We start from the raw sequence: 21779 nt of genomic DNA, 5'->3' as shown, positions 1-21779 counted from the left end.
TGCTTATAATACAATATAAAATAATAATACACATCATTCTAAAATTTGCCTGTCTAATGAGTACTTTAATTTTTTTAAATCTTGGTGATTCTAAGTATTTTTTCCATTCACTCATTCATTTATTTCATTTTACATGAATGAATAGGCTATTTAAAGCAAAAATCTAGATCAAGGTTTAGAAAAATAACATCATTGGAATTATCTATAGAGACTTTACCACTCAAAAACTGGGGGAATGTGCCAACTAACCATATTAACCCAGCCACCAATTTGCTCTTAGGTCATGCTCGAGCATTCATTCCTTATGACAACTTTAACTAGTTAGCTGCTTGCCAATTTAGCTAATTTTTGGGTCTTGTCTTCAAAGTAGGCAATTTCACCTCAAATTCGATTGCTGTATCCCTTTGTGATGGGCGTTTGGAAGAAACCTGCCAACTCAAGCATCTATAACGTCAACCATCAATTAATGGATGAATAGCTGTATTTATACAGACTCCAGTATGTATAAAAAAGATGTACATCCACTATGCAAAAGCCTGTTGTGTTAAATTACACTTTTATTTTGAAAGGACGAAAAGAGACTTCCTGTCGATCCTAAAACTAACTCAAGTGAGATTATATTGTAAAGATAACGTCAAGGAGTTCAACGTTTTATGTTTTAGCCCCCGAAGAGGCATGAGGTTAGTTGCATCTTGCATATTTAAGTGTGTTTTGTGTTTAAATATGATTTGGATAAATTAAACCTAGTAATTTATGCTAGCAAGATTTGATACAGTAAGCTAGTTTTGCTCAAATTAATACTATAATGTATTTCTGTGTGTTTTATAATTGTTATTGCAACTTTCAGTTTGCAAACTGTAGCTTTATCCAACTTAATTCTCAGCGCATTGGCTTATTGACGTACGGCCGCAGAACTGAACGCTCGGCCATGTTTCAGTTCAGTGAGTACTGATACGCAGTCAGAGATCAAATTAAAATGAAAAAAAATACACAGATCAATTAAAAATTCAATGTAATCGACCAAATTCTAAAAGACCATTAATCGATCATTGATTAATTATTCCCATGCATCCTTTTGATGATTTTTACAGAATTATCAGTCCATATTTTAATTGTTTCAACAACTAGCTGGGTTATAAAAGTCTTCACCATAACTAGCTGACTGATTATAGTTTCCAGGAGATTCTTTCCCATCCTTAGCATGACGTTGGAGCCAATTGGTTGCCGTGTGAACATGGTGGGTTTTTTGGTCATTTTGACTCCAATATTGCTAAATCCCGATTGGTGCACATAAGAAAATGACATTACCATTCCCCCATTGAGCCCGCCCACTTCAAACTAGTAAGTGGAAGCACAGAAAAGAACACAAATACAGAAATCTCTCTGGAAATTACCCAAAATGTTCCAACTTTGGCAGATATTTGGGTTTAATTAAGCTTTTATCACTTGCAGTAAAATTCTGATTGAGAAAATATATTTCTGGGGCCTTTAAATGACTCACTGTGGCCACATCTGTGCAGTAAATCACCATGGTTTGGCTGTTCCTACCTGTCTTGGGCTCCACAGAGAAGTAGGGCTGTCCGTGGATGATGCTGTAGACCACCCTGGCACTGTTCCCATATGTTGGGTCATCCGCATCTGTGGCTGCCACTTGCACTACCATGGTTCCTGTGGGCAGACAACCCTTCATTAGTTTCCAAGACAGCATCCAGAGGCCAAGTCAAACAGAGCTAAATGTGGAAACAGTCATCATATCAACAGAGTGTGTGACCAATTCCACTTGAAAGAGGGAAAAAAAGCGAGAAAGCAATGAAAATGTGACTTCTGAGGCGGTAAATAATCTCATTAGTCATTAGTCATTACACTGTCTTTCTTTGTTGGGGCTGGTGTTTACTTTAGTTTTGTTTTGAGTTTCATTTTTAGACAAAATGCCTGAGTTTAAAGCAGTTCTTCACTTCAGCAGCACCGAAAGATCTGACATGTGCTGTGTACTGGCTCTCGGCCTCAAACGCTGCTAAACAAATAACACTTTCGCTTGTTGCCATCATTTGCAGGGATGCTGCAGCAAGATTAAAGCGTAACTCCGAGCCTTTGGAGATCATTTCACTGCCATTGTTTCCATTTCCCTCCCGCAGATCAGTCAGCAGCATCTTTTCCGGTAACTTCAATCTGTTGATTCTAATTCAGCAGCCAAATGGGTTCTGCAACCAATCTGTGCTCTGCTAAACAGGCACTTCACCCCCACCACACAAAGAAATTATTATGTATCTCATATCACACTGATCCCAAAAGTGCAAACTTTTTTAGAAGAGTCAAAGAGTTTGAACTTGTCCTCCAGCGGTGTCATCGGAGGACAGCGGATCTTTTTGTTGCGCTAATTAGGGTCAATAAAACTCTGTAGATTAAAGAATTTTACGACACAAAGTTAAAGAAAAAGGCACAGTTGGGAAAACATTTTTCCTTCCTTTATACCCCGTTTTTCTTTACTCTTAGTATTTTATTTTCCAGTTAAAATCTATGTTAATATGCACAGATGGTAACACATTCAGTTACTGATTTTAGGGTGCACCAAACTGCTTCTGGAGAAGATGTTGATCTGCAGAGAGGAAAATGTAGCTATGAAAACAAAATAAAATGTGAAGGCGAGAGCCAGGACAGCAGATTTGTTGCACACACATCTTAAGTGTTGTTTGTTTGAGACACTCTGTCAGATTCTGGTGCTGGAACACAGAGGAAGGCAGAGCTTTTTGTTTAGATGGATGAATTTAGCACAGTGAAAAGGGGTACATTTTTAATTCAGCACAAGTTATGCATCCAAAATAATATACTGAGCTGGGAGTCCAAACAGTATAACTTACAAATGACACCTTAAATAACAAGAAATCCATCCTGAATTCACTCCTGAAAACATATTCGATTTGGTCCAGTAACCAGGGATCTCTTAATGTCTGCATTAATTTAAAAAGGTGAAAATCAAACCCCCTCTTTAAATAAAAAACATTAATTGATAATTAGTATAATATAAGGGGTACATGAATATATAATTCAAAGATACCAAATATCCCTTAATTTGAAGACCCATAATTACTGTTTTAAAGGTATAATATGTAACTTTTTTGCATTAAGATGTCTACAAAATAATGAAGCCATTGACATATATTTTGTTATGTTCTGTACTTGGATTTTTTTTATTATTATTTTCAAACCAATTTCTGTTGTAGTTGTGTCACTGATTCTGCTTTAAACTGACTTTTTATCCAGTTTTAAACCACAATTTAACAGTACACTTTTTAGATCTTGGCTGGTCTTAACAATATAATAAAATCAAAAGAAATTCAGCCATAGAACTCTTGGATCTTGTTCTCAGAAAAACACGCAGATCGAACGTTAGCAGCAGCTGCCTGCCAAACAACACTGATTTTAAACTGGAAACCGCTCTCTTCTGTATTTTTTAATTGTTTAAATCACCAGGCACATTTGTTTTGGATATAATGAGACCTCTGCAGATAATTTAGCTCCAAGTAAAACAATTGATCTCAATTTTTTTTATCCAATCCAATCCAATTCACTTTATTTATATAGCACAATTTTAGCAAACACAAGATTTCCAAAGTGCTGCACAAACAATAAATAGATAACACAATACAAAGAGATGTAGTAAACAATAGAAGAGTAAAATGCAATAAGATAAAATAAATTAAAAATGGGATAAAAATAAATAAAATAAAATGTAAAAATCTAAAGAGAAACAAATTAGCAAATCAATATTATGTTATCGTTTTGATTCAGAGAAAATGTCACATTGTGCATTCAAACAGGTTTCAATGGAAGAAATTGGCTGTTTGAATAATACACTAATTAAATAATTAATTAATAAACACAATTCCCACTAAAAAAAAAGTATTATATAAGGCACACTTCACTTGGCCAAAATGTTAATTAAGCTTATGCCAAGACAGTTAACGACCATAATGTTTGATTGACAGGGAAGGAATGTGTCTACTGCATTACAGTCTAACAGACAATGTTGCATTTATTTCACTCTGTAAAGAAATGATTGCCATATTGTTATATCGCCTTAGTCTTAGGGAGTGTGAAAAACTAACATTATGCAGTGGAGTTCTGCAGATAAAGTTATAAAACCCAAGATATAAAGCTTGAATTTGTTTTAGTGCCCTGTTGTGCCCCCGAATCCCCAAACCTCCTCCCAGCTTACAAGAAGGAAATTTGTTTTCAAACTCGACTGTGAACTCTGCTGACAACTGACAACTGTTGTTTCTGCGTGCAGTACAGTATTGTCCTCTCCCACTCTTCCTCCGAGGCAGAGAAGAAGACATCAGACATGACTCCTTATGCATTTCTTTTTAAACAAACCGACTGAACGCGGCTGATGTGACTCGAGCTGACAGCCGTGGCTGTGGAAGGTAAAGGCTGAGAAGCGTTTGAAGATTTCACAGAGAAAAAATAATCAGCGACAATCAATGCCAATCAATTTCAATAGGTCGGTCATGATGGTAGAAATTAACCTTATTGCTCCAACAGAACATATACAGATTTCTCTTGTCAAAGTATTGATGTCCACGTGATAATAGGCAGGAAATGCCATTTAATTGTAAACTATCAAAATCAAACATTATAGTCCAGGCTACTGTTAGACTGTACGTCAGTGTTGGTATTAAAGCTGACGCCTATTGCACACTTTGCAGTGGTGAAATCATCAACAATAGAATAAAACATTGTTGAAATAACCTTGAAAATGAAAAAAAATGCCTTTTCCAGCTGGCCATATGAATAGCTGCTTGAGTATTTCACTTTAACGGCCAGCTGCACATTTCTCCAGCTCATATTGCAGCATCTGACAGAAAGTGCCATCTTGCAAGTTGGTGATATTTTACTTTGAAGAAAACATCCTAATAAAAATCTCACTTTCTAACATGAGATGCATTTTACAGGCTTTTTACAGAATGAAAGTGATCATGGAAATTGAAGATTAGAGTCCTCCATTCTGGCCGTAAAGCAGAATTAACAGGCTCTGGCCCTGGATGTGAACAATATAAGAGAGGGAGGGGGGAAAAAGCTAGTAGAAGCTGGAGAAGTTATCACCAAGCCAGTTGTAGAAGGACACCTAGATTATATCATCACCTCTTAGTCATGACAGGTTATATTACAGGTAGTTTAAAACACCAAGGTCAAAGGATGACTGTATGAAAGAGAGCTATGCCGATGTCTAAATCTCTATTACAGGTTGATAGTTAAAATCACGCCACAGAGTGCTCTGCAGACGAGGTTGTAAATTAACATTCAATATGGACTCGGATAGAGCACAGCTTTTAAGGGTTTATTTTTTCTCCTCCAGGTTGTCCAGCGAACATCCTGTCCTAAGTAACAACACTGTCAGAATGAAAGGTAATCCCAGCCGGGTGAGCAGGATGTCAGAAAAACACCCTGAAATTTGAATAGATTTTTCTGCTCCACAAAGCTGTCATCTGCTACTCAATTTGGCCTGTCTGTGTCCCTTCAGTATTTGTCCGTCTTCATTGACGTGATGGATCTGATCTCCGCAATTTTTTTTATTCAACCCCTGCAGCTGTGTACAAAACAGGTTTCCTAATCAATTCCGCATCTTGGGTGAGCAACTGTCATCTGCCAGTAATGAAAATAAATGTGGCGTGCTTAAATCTGAATGGGAGACAGGTATTCTTCAGCGACTTGCGTATACAGGCTGCATCCAGCTGTCAAGTACAATATGCATTTCTGAGTGTGCACTCGCAATGCAAATTTGAGGGATGTGACCCAGAATGTAATTTTATATTAGTACAAGCTGCATGTGTTTTCGCAGGTAGAAGTAGAAACAAAAAGAGAGCAAATGTGAAATCTGTGACCTGAAAGTGCAATTATAATGTACTTACATTAACATAGAGTGTGGATTTTTTTGAAGTGGGATTGTATGAGGCAATTATGCATCGTCAGTGAATTAGCTACAGTAGGTGGTGATGGTGGTCAACATAATAGCATATAGCAGGCAGGAATAGCTACACATAATCTAAACAATGTACTGCTTGGATGGGGGCAGCTGCAAAGTTTAGTCACCTAAAAAAATCAATATCACTCTCAGTTTTATTTAGAATATTTTCACAGCTTTACAGTTTTGGAACCGAAGCTGTTATCTGTGCTCTACCAGACTCCTTTGACAAAATCAGAATTTCTACATTTGAAAACACAACTGAGTTGTTAGTCTACCGCTGCATTTATTGTTTACTGTGTTTGTGTTATTATTGTTTGTGTGTTTTTACGGGTTAGTCTGGATTCACCACAGTCACATAATAACACAAACAAAAGAACAGATTGAGGCAGCGTAGTCCAGCAACTCGCTTGTTCTATAAGTTAAAATTATTGTTTTTGTCAATGGAGTCTGGTGGCTCTGATGAAACGATAGAAAGGACCGTCTGACGGCAAGGTAAAGCAGTACTATTTTAAATATATTTTGTAGGGGTGTGCCATATCGTATCATTCACGATAATATCGGTATATTTTGTTTACGGTTAATAATAAGATATTGGCAACATTCCTGCTTCTTGATGTAGTGGCGTAAGGCTAACAATTAAAGTTGTTTTAATCACAAAAAGCTACTTACTCTCTGTCGCTAAACACATGCAGCTTTCAAAATAAGAGCACAGTGTGTTAACAGAATCCACCACAGAACTTACAAGAAGACTGTCAAAATAAGATGCCTTAAATAAAACATACAAGAACTTTATCCTCCTTTACAAAATGTCATTAAAATATGCCCCCGGAACCCCTAAATGGTTATTTTTTATTATTTGCTCATACTCAAGAGTCAAGAGTAAACGTTTTTGTATTTGGCAACTGTTGAGATTTGCACTTCACACTACATTTTAGATTTTTATTTATTTATACAGACTAAAAAAACATATTTTTGTAATATCTTGAAGAATAATCGTTATCGCAAAAATAGCCTGAAATATCGTGATATTCTTTTAGGGCCATATCGCCCACCCCTAATATATTGTAAACTTAAACTAATTAAACAGTAGATGTAGTAGATATCTAAAATACATTTTGCATTTTGTATAAAGCTTTCATATAAGTACCGTAGATAATACACTGACTACAGGTATGTACCTCATTCACCCACTTCAAAAAAATCCCAATGATCCATTTAAGACTATATCCACCATTTCATATACCATTTTCCATATACACCAGTCTATAGGATGAGGTTACCATACAGTCTCGGCTTTGAAATTTGGTTATAATAAATAAATTAAATAAAATCAATATTAAACATATTAAAACATTCTGCGTAAGCCAAGTAATTTTGCAATTCCTTCATGAGTATTCAAAGCTGCCACTGTTGATTAAGTTGATTATATTCTTGCACAATCACACCTGCTCCCCGTTGCTTCAGATAAGCAGGGATTATCGCTCTGAGTTCAGTTCACCCTTATTAGCAATTATCAAGAGAGAACGAATTGCAACGCTTTTAAATAAAGTTACTAACTACCCACTGTTTTCCATGTTTGTTTTAATAAATACTGTACACTCAGTGGCCAGTTTATTAGTCACACTGTTCTGCAATCAAATCTACTTGCATGATGCATAAAATGTTCAGTTCATTGACAGAAGATTGGATCCTTTAGACAGTAAATGTAAAATACCACACTATGAAAATACTTCACAAAAGGTGTGAAAGTATTATTGGCAAAATTAAGTGTCAAATATTATCTAAAAGTGCTCATTGTGCAGTGAAATGTTCCCTGTGCATGTTTTACGAGTATATATAATGTTTTTTGATTGATATCACTTTACTTGCATTAATGAGCATGTTTCATTTTACTGCTGTAGATGTTTAAGAGTGTGCTCATTTTAACTCCTTTATAAACTGTTGGGTAGTTTAATCTTCAGTAATGCATTATATTCTATAAGATCATCATATTTTTGTAATGTCTCTGTCCTGTGAGAACAAAATATCTCTTAAAAAAAATTCAGAAAAACAGCCCTGTGTTTAGCTAAATAAGTAGGAGGATTTTCACAGCACATAAGGAACATATAGGAACACTGTATCCTTCAGTTTATCACGAACATTAAAGATATATATTTTTTTGTTTTTCACAGGACAGGAAGCGGATGAGAAATGTTCATCTGAATATTAACTAAAGCTGTTAGATAATTGTAGTGCAGTTAAGAAAATATCTACCTCTGTGTTTTAGTGGAGTAACAGCATGAAGTAAGATAAAATGTAAAATAAAGCACCCCAAATTTGTAAGTACAGTAATTAGTTAAAACTCTGTAATAAACATCTAATCTAATTTACACTTTAAATACATTGTCACTAAAAACTGAGCTTCAGATAGATGCTTCAAAATGTTGTTTAAAAGATATGGAAAATTATTTGGGCTTTTTTTTCCAACTGTCCTTTTAATTGTGAACACCACAAAGAAAAGTTAAAAATAGAAATTGATTTTGTAAATGTGGATGATGCACAAAGAATGTTCACATATGACACATATAAATTAGAGCCTGGGATAAGAGGGAATAATCTTTACCAAAATTATTTGTAAACATTGAATTATGTGAATAGTTTTATTGATTTTGTTTTCAGTTTATTTGTGTTTCTTTTCTTTTTTCTTTTCCACACGCTTTCTATGCACAAGACCAGAAGATGTACAACACTGTGCAAAAGTCTTAGGCAGGTGTGAAAATTTCAGTAAAATAAGAATGCTTTCAAAAATAGAATCGTTATTAGTGAGTGAACAGAAGAAAAATCTACATCAAATCAATATTTGGTGTGAACAATTCTTCTTTTATTTCCTTTTTTCCCCCAAACCTGCCTAATAGTTGTGTCTTTTAATCCCATGTGGTTTTGGAAAAATGTTTGACACAGAAAGAAAAGAGATTAGATTGTACAGGTGTGCCTAATAAAGTGACCACAGAGATTATATATCCGTGACCCAGTATGCAAAAAGGAATCAACTTTACCCCAAGAGTGATGACAAAGAATAATTTGGATCAACTTTCCCTAAACCGGAACGCCTTTTTCATTTCCGGACTTGAGCGTCTGTCCCTTCCTTGATCTCAGCTCTCATGAATTAGACAGGAACAATGACAGCTGGATATAGGACTGGTGAGTAGTAAATTCAAGAGCTGTGGCCTTGGGTTGACATTACATTCTCTCTGCTTGTAATGAGCCCTCAAACTGCTCCTTTGGCCCTTGGATGTGCAGCAGGAGAGAGCCAAGCCTGGCGATTGTCACACCTCCAACTGTCCTCAAGCTCTCTTGTCTTTTATTTGACATCCCCGCCGTGATTAAGACAAAAAGCCTTCAGAGATCCTCAGGCCATAAGGTCTCCACGTGTGTGGACGAGCACTGCCTCTAATTACTTTAATTAATTAAATTCATGATTTCCTCTAAATTGAACTCATTCATCAGCGGTGCAGAGCTGTGACCATTAATGATTTAAAGACATCTATAAAGGAATTATTGAGGACAAGAGGTGCATGGCCCCTTACTTGCACTTTACTGCACTGATGATTGCTTTGAGCAGATATTTACAAAGAGAGGCGATGCATTATTCTCCTGTTGTCCTCTCAACTTGTGATTAAGACCTTCACAGGAACTGGCAGAGTAAATAAAGTGGCGAGGGTGACCCTGCGTCTCGGCGCTCGTGGTGTGAACGCGTTGCTCCTCTGTGGTTGATGCACCGAGTTGCTGTCTTATCTCGGGTTGGACACAAGACTCCAAGCCCTTGTACTCTAATCCTCTGGTTCCTTAAGCCTGAGCTCTGTACCCCCCGTTGACAGTCGGCTGTGTAATCCTTCAGAGATCTCCCTGCTTGTGTAGTAAGCAAGGCACTGCCTCTCTTGGAACGACTCCCACTGCCACTGTACGCCTGCTGAAATTTTCATTTTCACTTTGAAGGTTGCAAAAGAGCCATAAACACCTTTGTTTTTCGCTAATTTCCATCTGTATGGCACCATGCACGTTTGAGGGTTTTGAGGGCGATGCTGATACGCACAATGAGCTTTTCAGTTCTTCCTGTTTATTGCTGTGAGGAAATAAAGTATGCTTTAATCTATCATGCTGGTAATACCCTGAAATTTAAAGTGGCGTCAATGAATAATTTCATTTTAACATGCATGTTTAAGAGGTTGTGCTGCTTAGTGATTAACCCAGGGAAAATGAAGTTCAGCAGTTTCCTCTCAGTGTTACGGAGCTTTATGGCATCTTTCATTGTTTTGGTTTTCTGGATTGCAACTTTATTGTTTTGCTTCACTCTCCCTGGTTGTGAAGTAAACAAAGAATAATCTAAAAACCTGCTCTACACTACCTGCCTAGCACCAAGCAAAGGAAAGACACAGTTTGCAACTAGCTGGTTAACATATGCCACATTTCCCCTGTATGGTACGACTCGGCTTGGGTCAACTCAACTTGCAATTTTTTGGTTTTCCATTAGCAAAAGTTATGGATAGTAGGCATGGGCGTATATGCATACTCCAGTATGTGTAAAAACATGCAAACATGGACAAAATAATGTTTAAATCAGTTTTGGATCAAATTAAACCTAGTAATTCATGCTAGCTAGTTTTGCTCAAATTAATACTCTTGTTTTTCTGTGTGTTTTATAATTGTTATTGCAACTTTCAGCTTGCGAACTGTAGCTTTATCCAAATTAATTCTCAGCTCATTTTCTTATTGAGATACAGCCGCAGAACTGAACTCTCGGCCGTGTTTCAGTTCAGTGAGTACTGATACGCAGTCAGAGATAAAATTACAATAAATAAATAAATACACAGATCGATTGAAAATTCCAAGTGATCGACCAAATTCTTAATGAACATTAATCATTAATGAATTATTCCCATCCCTAATGGATAGTACCTGGTTAGACCTGGTAAAGTTTAATTTCAACACTGCAGACCATTGTTTGATTGGAGAAAAGACATCTTGTACATACTCACTATTTTTGAAAAGCCAAGCTAGTGTTGATTTAAATGGTGTTTATTAAATTTGAGTTTGAAAAATGGCAGAAAACGAAATAGAGAAAAGGACCTGGTACCGTGAGTGAGCTGAGCTGTATCCTGCAATGGAAATAAGGTAATAGCGAAGCATTTGGTAGCTAAAGAAACATTTCCCTCAAGAGTTGGTGGAGACCAAAAACAGAGCTAGAAGGGAGTGAATATGGGACCAGCATCTGTCAGGTGGATAGAAATATATTGAAAGATGACGTTGCTCTGTATCTCCTGGGAGTGTTAACAGCTAACTAACTGGCTAACAAGTTTTCCATTAACTTAAAAAGTGAAAATATATTGGTGTTGTTTCCACATCCAAACATCTGTCGTTGCTGGTTTAAAGAGCAACATATCGCTCTGAGCGTTTCAATCATCCGACAACTCTTTGTCACACATTTTCAGTCTCTCCTTTTAAATTACAGTGAGAGTTATGCATATGAATACAGTATTAATAGTGAAACCAAAGACTGGGTGGCAACATGATTGATTGCAGAATTACTAAATGGTCTCTTGAACAAGTACCAGAATAAATGTATTAAAATGATGGTGTGAATTTTTGCACGGTACCAAACGAAGATTTATTTTTTTGTCTTAGATCGGAACCTTGTGTAACTTGAATCTAAACTAACCCTCTAAAGGACCAAAGTCACACAAGAACACAAACAAACTAACTCTCATGTTCTGCAAGGTAAAATTACTGTTTTTGTCAAAGGGGTGGTGGCATTGAAGAAGGCATCAATAAGGGGTTCAGTTCCCCAAGCATAAACCGAGACAGGGCTGTCTGATGTCAAAATAACCTAGAGAAAGCATTCTAAGTATAGAGTACAAACTAAATGATATTGGGTTTTTTTGTTTAAGGTGAAAAAAAACAAACACATTTTACTGCTGCCCCCCTCCTCAGCAGTACATTTTCTAGCTTCTGTGTCAGTTCGCCTGCCTGCTTCTCCAAACTGGGGGCGTGCCGACCGCCGTGGACTGCAGGTAATACACTGACGATGGATAAGTACCTCATTCAACCACGCTTCAATAAATCCAAACTGTCCCTTTAAGTTACTCCTTAAAGGCATTCTCAGACAAACCTGATGCCGATTGTGCCTTATCTATCACATTTGAACAAAGTTAAGTTGATTGTGTTAACTGACTAATCTGCATCTACTTCAGATCTTTTCAACATTGTTAGAGGACTGATTGCTAACTCCCATTCTGATAATTCATTATTATTCAAGCTGCAAATTGTGCTGCCTGACAAATTATTTTTTGTTTATGTTCAGGCTTCGGTATCAAATATCTCAAATTATTTACTCCACTCTCAGAGGATGCATTGTGTAGCTGCATTTGAATACATTTTAATAAATGACTACTATTAATAATCAACAGGAACACCTCAAAGGGAAATACATATAATTTGTCATTCACCTACAGTAATCCCCAGGTTCAAAATGCTGTTTATGTTTTTTAAATGAGCTGTCTCCAACCGTGCTCCTGGAAAGCTACTGCCCTGTATGTTTTTAGGTATTTCTCTACTCTAACACACCTAATTTTAATTATTACAATTATTAAGCCCTTCACAAGCTTCAACTGCTTATTTATGAACAAATCATTCAAATCAGATGTAGGGATGGGAATAATTAATCGATGATCGATGGTCGTCACGTGGAATTTTTGATCGATCTTGGTATTTTTTAATTTTAATTTTATCTATGAATGTGTATCAGTACTCTAGCTTACTGTATCAAACCTTGCTAGCATGAAGATTTTATTTTATCCAAAACTTATAAAACACACATAAATATGCAGGGGCTAAAACATAAAACATTGAACTACTTGACGTTATATTTACAGTTTAATCTCAGTTTTACGATCAACAGGAAGTCACTTTTTGTTCTTTCAAAATAAAAGCATCCATTATCAAAGGCTTTTGCATAGTACTGTGTATATATCTTTTATTTTGCCCATGTATGCATGTTTTTATACATACTGGAGTATGTAGAAAGGTTAGCGATTAATCGGTTAATTGATCGTTAACATTATAGATGCTCATGTTGGCAGGTTTCTTGCAAACACCCATCCCTAGTAAGAGGAAAGAGGGACATATCTAAAACATACAGGCCAGTCGCTCTCTAGAAGGAGGCTTAGAGACCACAGTTTTAAATCACACAAATTGCAACCTACCACATATCACCCTTTTCCTGTCAATTGAAACCCAAGTTCATACCTGCCTCCATCCCATAACTCATAGCTTACTTGTGATTAAACCACAGCTCCCAGCATGCCTGTGAGCGCCTTGGGAACCCCTGGGAGGAGCTGCAGGAAGTTAGAGGTGTCCGTGCTGCTGTGTTTTATGGATGGACAGAAGTGTTTTGGTTTGGCTCACACATGTTTAAGCTGAGAGGTACCTGCAGTGTACCAGCTAGTGTGAACTCTGAGCCCAATTTGTGGAAAACATGCCCGTGGCCTTCAAGCCTGATTCAGACCCTAACTTTGCTTGAGTCAGTTTTTAAGCATGCGTCACTCATCAACACTGCTAAGCCTAGAGGTCTGTGCTGGCATATGTGAGGTGATAAATATGTAAATTAAGGCACATCAGACTTCATTACAATACACTGGCTGAAAAACACCACAAAAACAGCATCTAAAGCTCAGAACCACACACTTCCTTTTGGCAAAAATGTAGCATTTAAATAGCAATAATTGTAAAATAGAGAGTCAGACTAAGAAAGGGAAAACAAACCCTTAAAAATGACCCAAACAAGCTTTAGTAAATAGATTTTTTTTGGAGTGCTGTGTTAAGTTGCATAAAAAGAGCACAAACACGATGGCTTATCAATATGGAGGTCACTCTCTCTGTTTCTTATACACCTGCTAAGTTGAAAAGCCTCAGGATGTTGTTGTGGCTCATTTGAATTTACTAGCACTTTGAGCTCGAGCGTGACCCGTTCTAAAGCTTGGAGGAAATCTTGACCATGCAGCAAGAAGCAGTAAGTTAAAGACAGGGGCTTATATCACCGCTTCCCCTGGGACTGCATTTAAAACAGACTGATAAAAGACATATCTGCAGTAATAAATGCTAATGTGATCAACAGAATATTAACTTTTAGGCTCTATAAATGGCAATGTTGCTAACTTGGTCCACCACTTCTTGTTAAAATTTAACTGTTCAACAACTATGAGATGGACATTCATTGTCCCCAGAGGAGGAATCATATTAACTTTGGTGATACTCTGAATTTTTTGTCACCATTTGGTTGGTGTTTGTGCTTTTGGGTGAAATGTCTCAACAACTTTTGGATTGAATTGTAACTAAAAACATACAAATGACTTATAACAGTCCTGTCAGATTGAGCTGTACTTGGTGTAGCTTGTACATAAGCATGACGTTAGCATTTAGTTTAAAGTAGCACTGTAATTATAGGAAGACTAAGCAGGAACCGTCGCTTTAGCTTGGTCCCCCCTCCCGAGCTCAACAGAAGTGAAACCAATCCCAGATTCACTTTTGGTTTGGAACAAGCTTTGTCAGTTTGGCGTTTTGCCTCTCTATATTTGCATTTTTTTTGTGCTTTGTGCCCAAAGGGTGATGTACAGAAACATCCCAAAGAAAAGAATTGGAACAGGACTTAATCCGGTGGATAAGAACTCTCTGATAACCAAGTGGAAAATATTTAAAATGTTGGTAATTCTACAAAAACTAAAAACTCTAATGCAACTGATAAATAAATGTTTATAACCTCCTAAATGTTTGAAAACCATATTTACACCAACAACATGAACCCTATCTGGCACTTGTCTGCTTGTTGTTAGATTTCAAACACAGCATGGTGAAGCTGCTTTCATCCACTGTGCTTTAGCTAAAACATTTCTGTTCATCATTGTTGGTTTTTTAATATTTTGCCAGCTTAAAAAAACACCACATTCTTTTAATTGATCTTCAACACTTTTCTGACTACTGACTTGTATTACTTTGACTTTTTCATTCTGTTATCTCACTCAATATCTTTTGTGAAGTACTTTCGATTTCTAATGAATTGCTTGGTGTAGATTTCTTTCCACATCATTGTTTTTTCAAAATCCGAACTAATGGTGTTTAAAAGCTCAAAGGCCTCAAGAGGACATAAGTATCACTGTGCAGTATTAGTGAAAAGAACAAAGCAGACAATAAACCTCCATGCTCTGGCAAAGGGTTGGCAAAATCCAAGTAGTTCAACCTAGACCTCGATTGACGTGGAGCTCATGCGCTAGAAGTTCATGCAGTTTAAATTGGGCCCGATGTGATTAGCACGTATTGAGCGTTACAAAGCGAACACTGGATTCAAATTAATATTGCAAACTTCCCGATTCCCCCATGACCTAAAGACTGAGAGAGATGAAGACAAATTCAGTGAGGTGGAAAATTATCAAATGCAGATGTCGGAGCGAGGGCAAGTCAAAGAGAAAGTGAGAGTATGAGAGGGAGTAGAAAAGAGGGATAAAGTAAAAGGATAGAACTGGGAGAGGGAGGACATAAGAGAGAATTATATTTAAGACAAATAGAGAGGCTTACCTAAAGGTGACATCTCTGGAACTCCTGCCAAGTACGGTCCGTCGAGAAACTTTGGCTCATTATCGTTGATGTCCTGGACCTTGACCACAAATTCAGACCTGGGCTCTACGGGTATGTTGGTGACTCGGTCTACAGCTTGAGCCTGGAGTGTGTAGTAGGCCTGCGCCTCCCGATCGAGGCGCTTTGTAGCATGGATGTCCCCTGTGTTCTCATCAATGGTGAAGATGGAGGTGGCTCCCTCGCCAGATAACACATACTTAACCTTGCCATCTCCTTTGTCCACATCTGAGTGGAGCTGAAAGATAAAAGAACACCAGATTACAGCCACTCTATAAAAAAAGTAAAAGATTCTTTACATGTTTCTGTGCTTAATAAAGAATGGCTTGAGGGTATTTGTCTTAAAGGATTGTTCCGCCAGCAGTTATTGAATGATGCACATTACCTATGCAGAGATAACAAGCTAAATTGATTAAGCTGGAATTTTAACTGGGATATTTCACGTCACTCATCCTATTTAATGTAATGTATAAATATCTCATATTAAATGCTACTAAAATATGTAAATGTTATATGAGATATTCATTTACACTATGTCAATTTCACTGCAGATACACACTAACACAAGCAAATACACACCATGTTTATTGGACAAACATCTGAATCAGATCAGAAGATCAAAACATGCCGTATTTATTCATGAATTCATTATGTTACAAAATCCCACCGTGATTTGCATTTTGCTACAAAATAATGGAATGGAATGAAATGAAATGGTGCCACTTACTGTAATGTCATTGTGGCTTTGCTAACTAATGTAATGGTCATTACAAATGATCAAACCAGCAATTTTCCATTAAAACCTCCATCAATAAGTAGCTCTTCTCACATGTAAAAACATGTTAAAGCTCTTACAAAACACAATAATAATTCATCAAATGGACATTTGTACTTTATTTGTTTTTGTCCAGGAACCAAAAACACTGGACGCCTACATTTTCTAATGGATGCAACTCAATAACATCTTTTGTCGACCAGGAGATGTAATCTATAATGTCATGAGAGGCAGGGGATCTGATATGTGTTTGGAAGATAGCAGGTCAACAGCAGATGCCACATAGAAGTCGTGTACATCATCTCAAAGCTGGGAACCAACAGATTAATTTAAGATTCAGCTCAGCACTGTGTGTCGAGTTATTCTTGTCATAAATCTGTAATAATCTTGAACATTTACAGTAAAATGTAGAAGGGCTTCAAACATTACACTAACACTTATTTTGTGCAAAGCTTAACCATTTCTGACCATTTGAGAATTGATACTTATGGTTTAATAATCCCTCCATATATCCAGTTAAGCCATTCTTCAAGGGACCACTTTGAAAAAGGCCAAGTCACTTTTCCCTTCAACATTATGTAGTCTAACTTTGGAGCATCATGAGGCGCAATTCCATGAGGCACTTTTCCCTCTCATGCAGGGATGGGCAACTGGAGGCCCGGGGGCCGCACACGGCCTGCACCCTCACTTGAAGTGGCCCTCAGTACAACTACATGCATTTGAGCATGAAATCTTTTTAAGTGCACGGTCCTATATGTGGCCCTGTGGTAGTGTAAATGGGTAAATGGTAAATGGGGTGCACTTATATAGCGATTTTATCATAAGCGGTTTACACTACACACTACGCTCATTCACCCATTCACACACACATTCATACTGGTGGCTGAGGCTACCAGGGCACACTGGTGCCACCTGCCACCATTGGGAATTCATTCACACACCGATGAACGCAGCATCGGAAGCAATTTGGGTTTCAGTATCTTGCTCAAGGATACTTGGACATGTAGCTGCCATGGTCGGGGATCGAACCACCAACCTTCGGTTCGGCTCTACCAACTGAGCCACAGCCGCCCGCCTGTCAATGAAAAATTGTGGCCCCCTCCAGCATTTAAGTTGCCCATCCCTGCTCTAGTGAGTCGCTATGGGTGTGGCTTGGGAGATAGGATCCGCCCAAGATCTGCCCAACTTCACTGGTTAGCGGCTCAGGTAGCAGCTCAGAAAGTACCTGCCTCGGGTAGGCACTTTCTGAGCCGCTACTAACTAGTTGATGCTGATTGGATACGGTTGAGGCGGCGACTTTGTGCAAACGTGATTAATTTGCAGACTGGACGCTGAGGGGTTAACATCTCCTGCTGTGACTGCAGCTGGGAGAGACTGCTGCGGGAGGACTCACAGCCTTGTGAGTGCTTTGGGACGGCGCTTGCTGCTCATCAAGAAGAGTAGAAACAAGTCTCCAATAACACCAGAAAAAGTCGCTAGATTTGTCGCTAGTTGCTTTTTTGATAAAGAGTTGCAAGAGGGGTCCAAAAAGTAGCTAAATATATTTGGCAATTGTCAGTTGTCACATTCGAATCTCGTCGGTTAGCCGCTACAAAAGTACCTGTATGGGAACAGAGGCCAAGGGGAACTAGGGCGTAGCCAAAACACTCAACTGCTTTCTAAAAAGTACCCAAAAAGTACTTAGTGGAAACACGCCTAAGGTTGCTACCAATAAATTCCCATCATCTAGTTTAATGTGATTCCAGCTGTAAAACGAAGCCCGCTACAGCCTCTTACAGAAGGTAATGTCTGCCAGTCTTAGAGGGTTAAATGATACTGATCTCAGGTGTAGACACTTTTCTTTTCCACACAAGTAGTACAGTTTTTAATAATCTTTTAAATGGCACTGAATAAATACTCTAATGGGTGAAAGCTGGACTCAATTCTCCATGATATGATTCCTTTTATTCATGATCTACCCTTTGGAATAAAAGGAGCACAGATGGTTTGGAAGATGTGAATACTCTCTGTGAACGTTTCTCAATGACATATCTGTATGAGATGACATCTGGCTTATTAAAGCTTAAATATTTTTCAAAGTTCCCTCTCATAGCCATTAAGACCAGCCTGGTATACTTCTCACAGCGAGAATGATTCTACAGGTTTTTGATTTTAGAGACTCAATAACAAGAGCTGAGGCCACGCTGTCAGGTCAGTCCTTTTTAAAGGCCACATAAAAGATCCTTGTCAAAAACTAGCAGCAGACCAAATAACAGTCAAGTTCATGTCTTTATATCAAATGATTTCAGCTCAAAGCATGTGGACTAGCAATTTAAAATCTGACCTGTGTTTCTTTGCAAGAATATTAATAGAAGTTGTTTTAATGTTCCATAAATAAAGGTTGACAAAGAAGTCAGACAAGCTACATTTGTATCAGTGAACCTTAGCAGTCACTACTACAACCTTTTTCTTATGGCAGAGTTTTAATCTCAGAAGAAAGAGTTACAAGTTTAAAGATGACTTTAAGACCCCTCCTCAAAGTACGACTCCAACAAAAATAATCCTTGAACAACTCTAAAGAAAGAACAGTTGAGGCTTTTTGGAGCATTCAAATTACCATGACAAGTACCCAGCCTTGAATAATCCTGTTTGAAGTCGGAGCTGTCTGATGGCCATCAACCCCTTCAATGTTCTGAACATCAGAGCAATCACAGAAGCTGCCATATATCTGAGAGGAAGGCCAGTGTTGGTTTCTAAAGACGGACACATGGACCATTTTTCATCTGTCAGTATTTAGCAGAGTGCGTATTTCTGTCTTTACCCCAATACCTTCAACGTGACAAAACACCTCAATTAACAGCAAAGCACGCTGAGCAAGCTTTTACAGGATTTTGTTTATTCCTGATTGTCAATATTCGGTGTTAAGTGTAAAGAATAAGGCTTCAGTTGAACCTGTAATATCTACACTACAACAGCGTTCTCAATCTTCCAATTGTTTTGCATCCTATTGCCTCCAAATCTATGAAAATCAGAAAGGACTGGGCCGAATATCTGTCTGCCTGTTAAAACTAAGATACAAGTTGCTTCCCCTACTTACTCATAAGCCACACTTTGCATATTCTAATGCAGACAAATGGTTTCTGTTAAGTGCCAAGTACATCAACAATGTCTATAGTGTGAACTTTGCAGACTTAATATGGTTCTCCAGATGTTTAGTATTTCACTTCCATTAAGTTGAACAAACACAAGAGAAACACATTAAAATAATAACTATTAACACTGATGCTGTAATATCCTTGTCAATGTCTATACTATATTTTCGATTCATTTTGTAACTCATTTCATGACTAAAACAATTTGTTTTTCAATGGAAAACAAGAGACATTTTCTGGGTGACCCCAAACTTTTGAGCGCTAGTGTATGAACTCCTTGTGTAAAATCTGTAAACCTCAAAACACCTCAAGGTGTGCTAGACGCCTCCTGAGGCCGAAAGAACTAAATTGTCAGCAAAAAGTAGAAATACAAGAATAACTTCCACAAAAAAAAACTTTTCCAACAGCAGATATGAGCATAGCAGTTTTAAACAACTACAAAAATGTTGATTTGATTCACAAAAGGTCTTATTTAGTCCTGAAGGAGCAGAACCCAACCTCAATGTTACCAAACAGGACATTTTACTCTTTTACTTTGTTGTTTGAAAGCTCTTAAATCTTTGCTAGGAATGCCAACACAGATCTCATCAATGCTTCATGTTGGAATATTATGATTTCACCAATCCACAGTGATTTTCATTGTGCTAAACAGAAGGAAATGAAAGAAAAATGGTGCAAATTACTTTTAACGACACTGTCACTTGCTATAAATGACAAAACAAGCTTATTATTCTCACATAAAACTCAACCACAGCTAATGTTAAAAGCACTACTTTTGTTTTGATCAATGGAATTGTATTTCTTTCATCAAAACTAAATATAAAATGATTCCCCATAAAATATTTATCTCATCATTTTAAGGGTTAGATTCTGAAAGCTGCACTAGGAAACACTTAATGCAAAAATACTTCTGTGCCAGTTGAGACCTTATGGCTGCTTCAGGTTATCCAATGGGACCGAGAATGGGTGACCATGCATAATCATCACCAACAATGCTCCTAAATCACTCCTGGAGATGCAAACTCAGGTCTTCCAAGAACCTTCCAAGACACTTAACCTTCTTCAAGTTACCAAACACATGTAAACCTGATTACCACTACACATTCTTGGCGCTAGTGAAGTAATGATCAACTCTTCCAGGAACTGGACGGAAAATCCGTCTTACTCTTTCTGAATCTAAAGTTCGCCAATCAGTTGGAGCTTCCCTGTCAGACTGGTCTCTTTCCTCAAGAGCCTGAGGCGTTGTTCCTGAACTCCAAGTGACACTGAAGAAGCGTGCTACCAAATGACAGCCAGAAAACAGCCAGAGGCTTCTGCATCTCAAGGTGAATTTTCCTCCACCAGCAGGCACCGTGTATAGCTGTGGTGCTCTTTAACTACCTAAGTAAGCAGGGAGATGGGATGTCTTAGAATGAGTTCGTCATTAGGGATCGGAAGATCATCATTAGGGTTCAGAAGATCGTCATTAGGGTTCAGAAGATCGTCATTAGGGTTCAGAAGAGCGTTATTAGGGTTCAGAAAATTGATATTAGGGCTCAGAAGAGCGTTATTAGGGTTCGGAAGATCGTCATTAGGGTTCAGAAGATTGTTATTAGGGTTCAGAAGATCATTATTAGGGTTCAGAAGAGCGTTATTAGGGTTCGGAAGATCGTCATTTGGGTTCAGAAGATTGTTATTAGGGTTCGGAAGATTGTCATTAGGGTTCGGAAGATCGTCATTAGGGTTCGGAAGATCGTCATTAGGGTTCGGAAGACTGTTATTAGGGTTCAGAGGAGCGTCATTAGGGTTCAGAAGACTGTTATTAGGGTTCAGAGGAGCGTCATTAGGGTTCAGAAGATTGTTATTAGGGTTCAGAAGATCGTCATTAGGGTTCGGAAGATCCTACCGCTGCACGATCCCCAGTTGAGGTCAACTACAGCTGATAAAAGCATCAGAGTCAGGGCTTCAGTTCTGAAATTTCGATATCCTTACCACACCTGATCCAAGAAAAAGTACAGCTACTGTATAACTGCAGAAAGGAAATTATTGTAATTTATTTTTTATCATTATGATAATTCCTTTTTACTGTCAAAACAGAACAAATAAAGAACACGCACATTGTGCAAACAGTGCTTTTCAATTAAGTAGCTTCTCTTGTTTATTGTGTAACGCAACGACAAAAGCCTATTATGTGGCATTTCTTTTTATATTACAATGTACTCACACAGGATTATTGCTCAAACTCTTCCTTCAATTTATGTGTAAATGT

At 37.7% G+C, this 21779-nt stretch overlaps 1 protein-coding gene across 2 annotated transcripts in view; it reads right to left on the bottom strand.

Annotated features, from left to right (window-relative positions):
* Positions 1-21779, bottom strand: part of LOC131962029 (cadherin-7-like) — a 193360-nt gene that overhangs the window by 57042 nt on the left and 114539 nt on the right. For both annotated transcript variants that reach the window (XM_059326979.1, XM_059326978.1), the window contains 2 exons: positions 15569-15863; positions 1549-1668 (listed from right to left, as the gene is read on the bottom strand). In XM_059326979.1, coding sequence (XP_059182962.1) covers positions 1549-1668; positions 15569-15863 — 415 coding nt within the window. The remainder of the gene's footprint in view (positions 1-1548; positions 1669-15568; positions 15864-21779) is intronic.

The sequence above is a fragment of the Centropristis striata genome, chromosome 23 (genome assembly GCF_030273125.1).
Source record: "Centropristis striata isolate RG_2023a ecotype Rhode Island chromosome 23, C.striata_1.0, whole genome shotgun sequence".
Classification (NCBI taxonomy): domain Eukaryota; kingdom Metazoa; phylum Chordata; class Actinopteri; order Perciformes; family Serranidae; genus Centropristis; species Centropristis striata.
The sequence above is the reverse complement of the archived record's forward strand: the minus strand, read 5'-3'. Positions and strand labels throughout refer to the sequence as shown.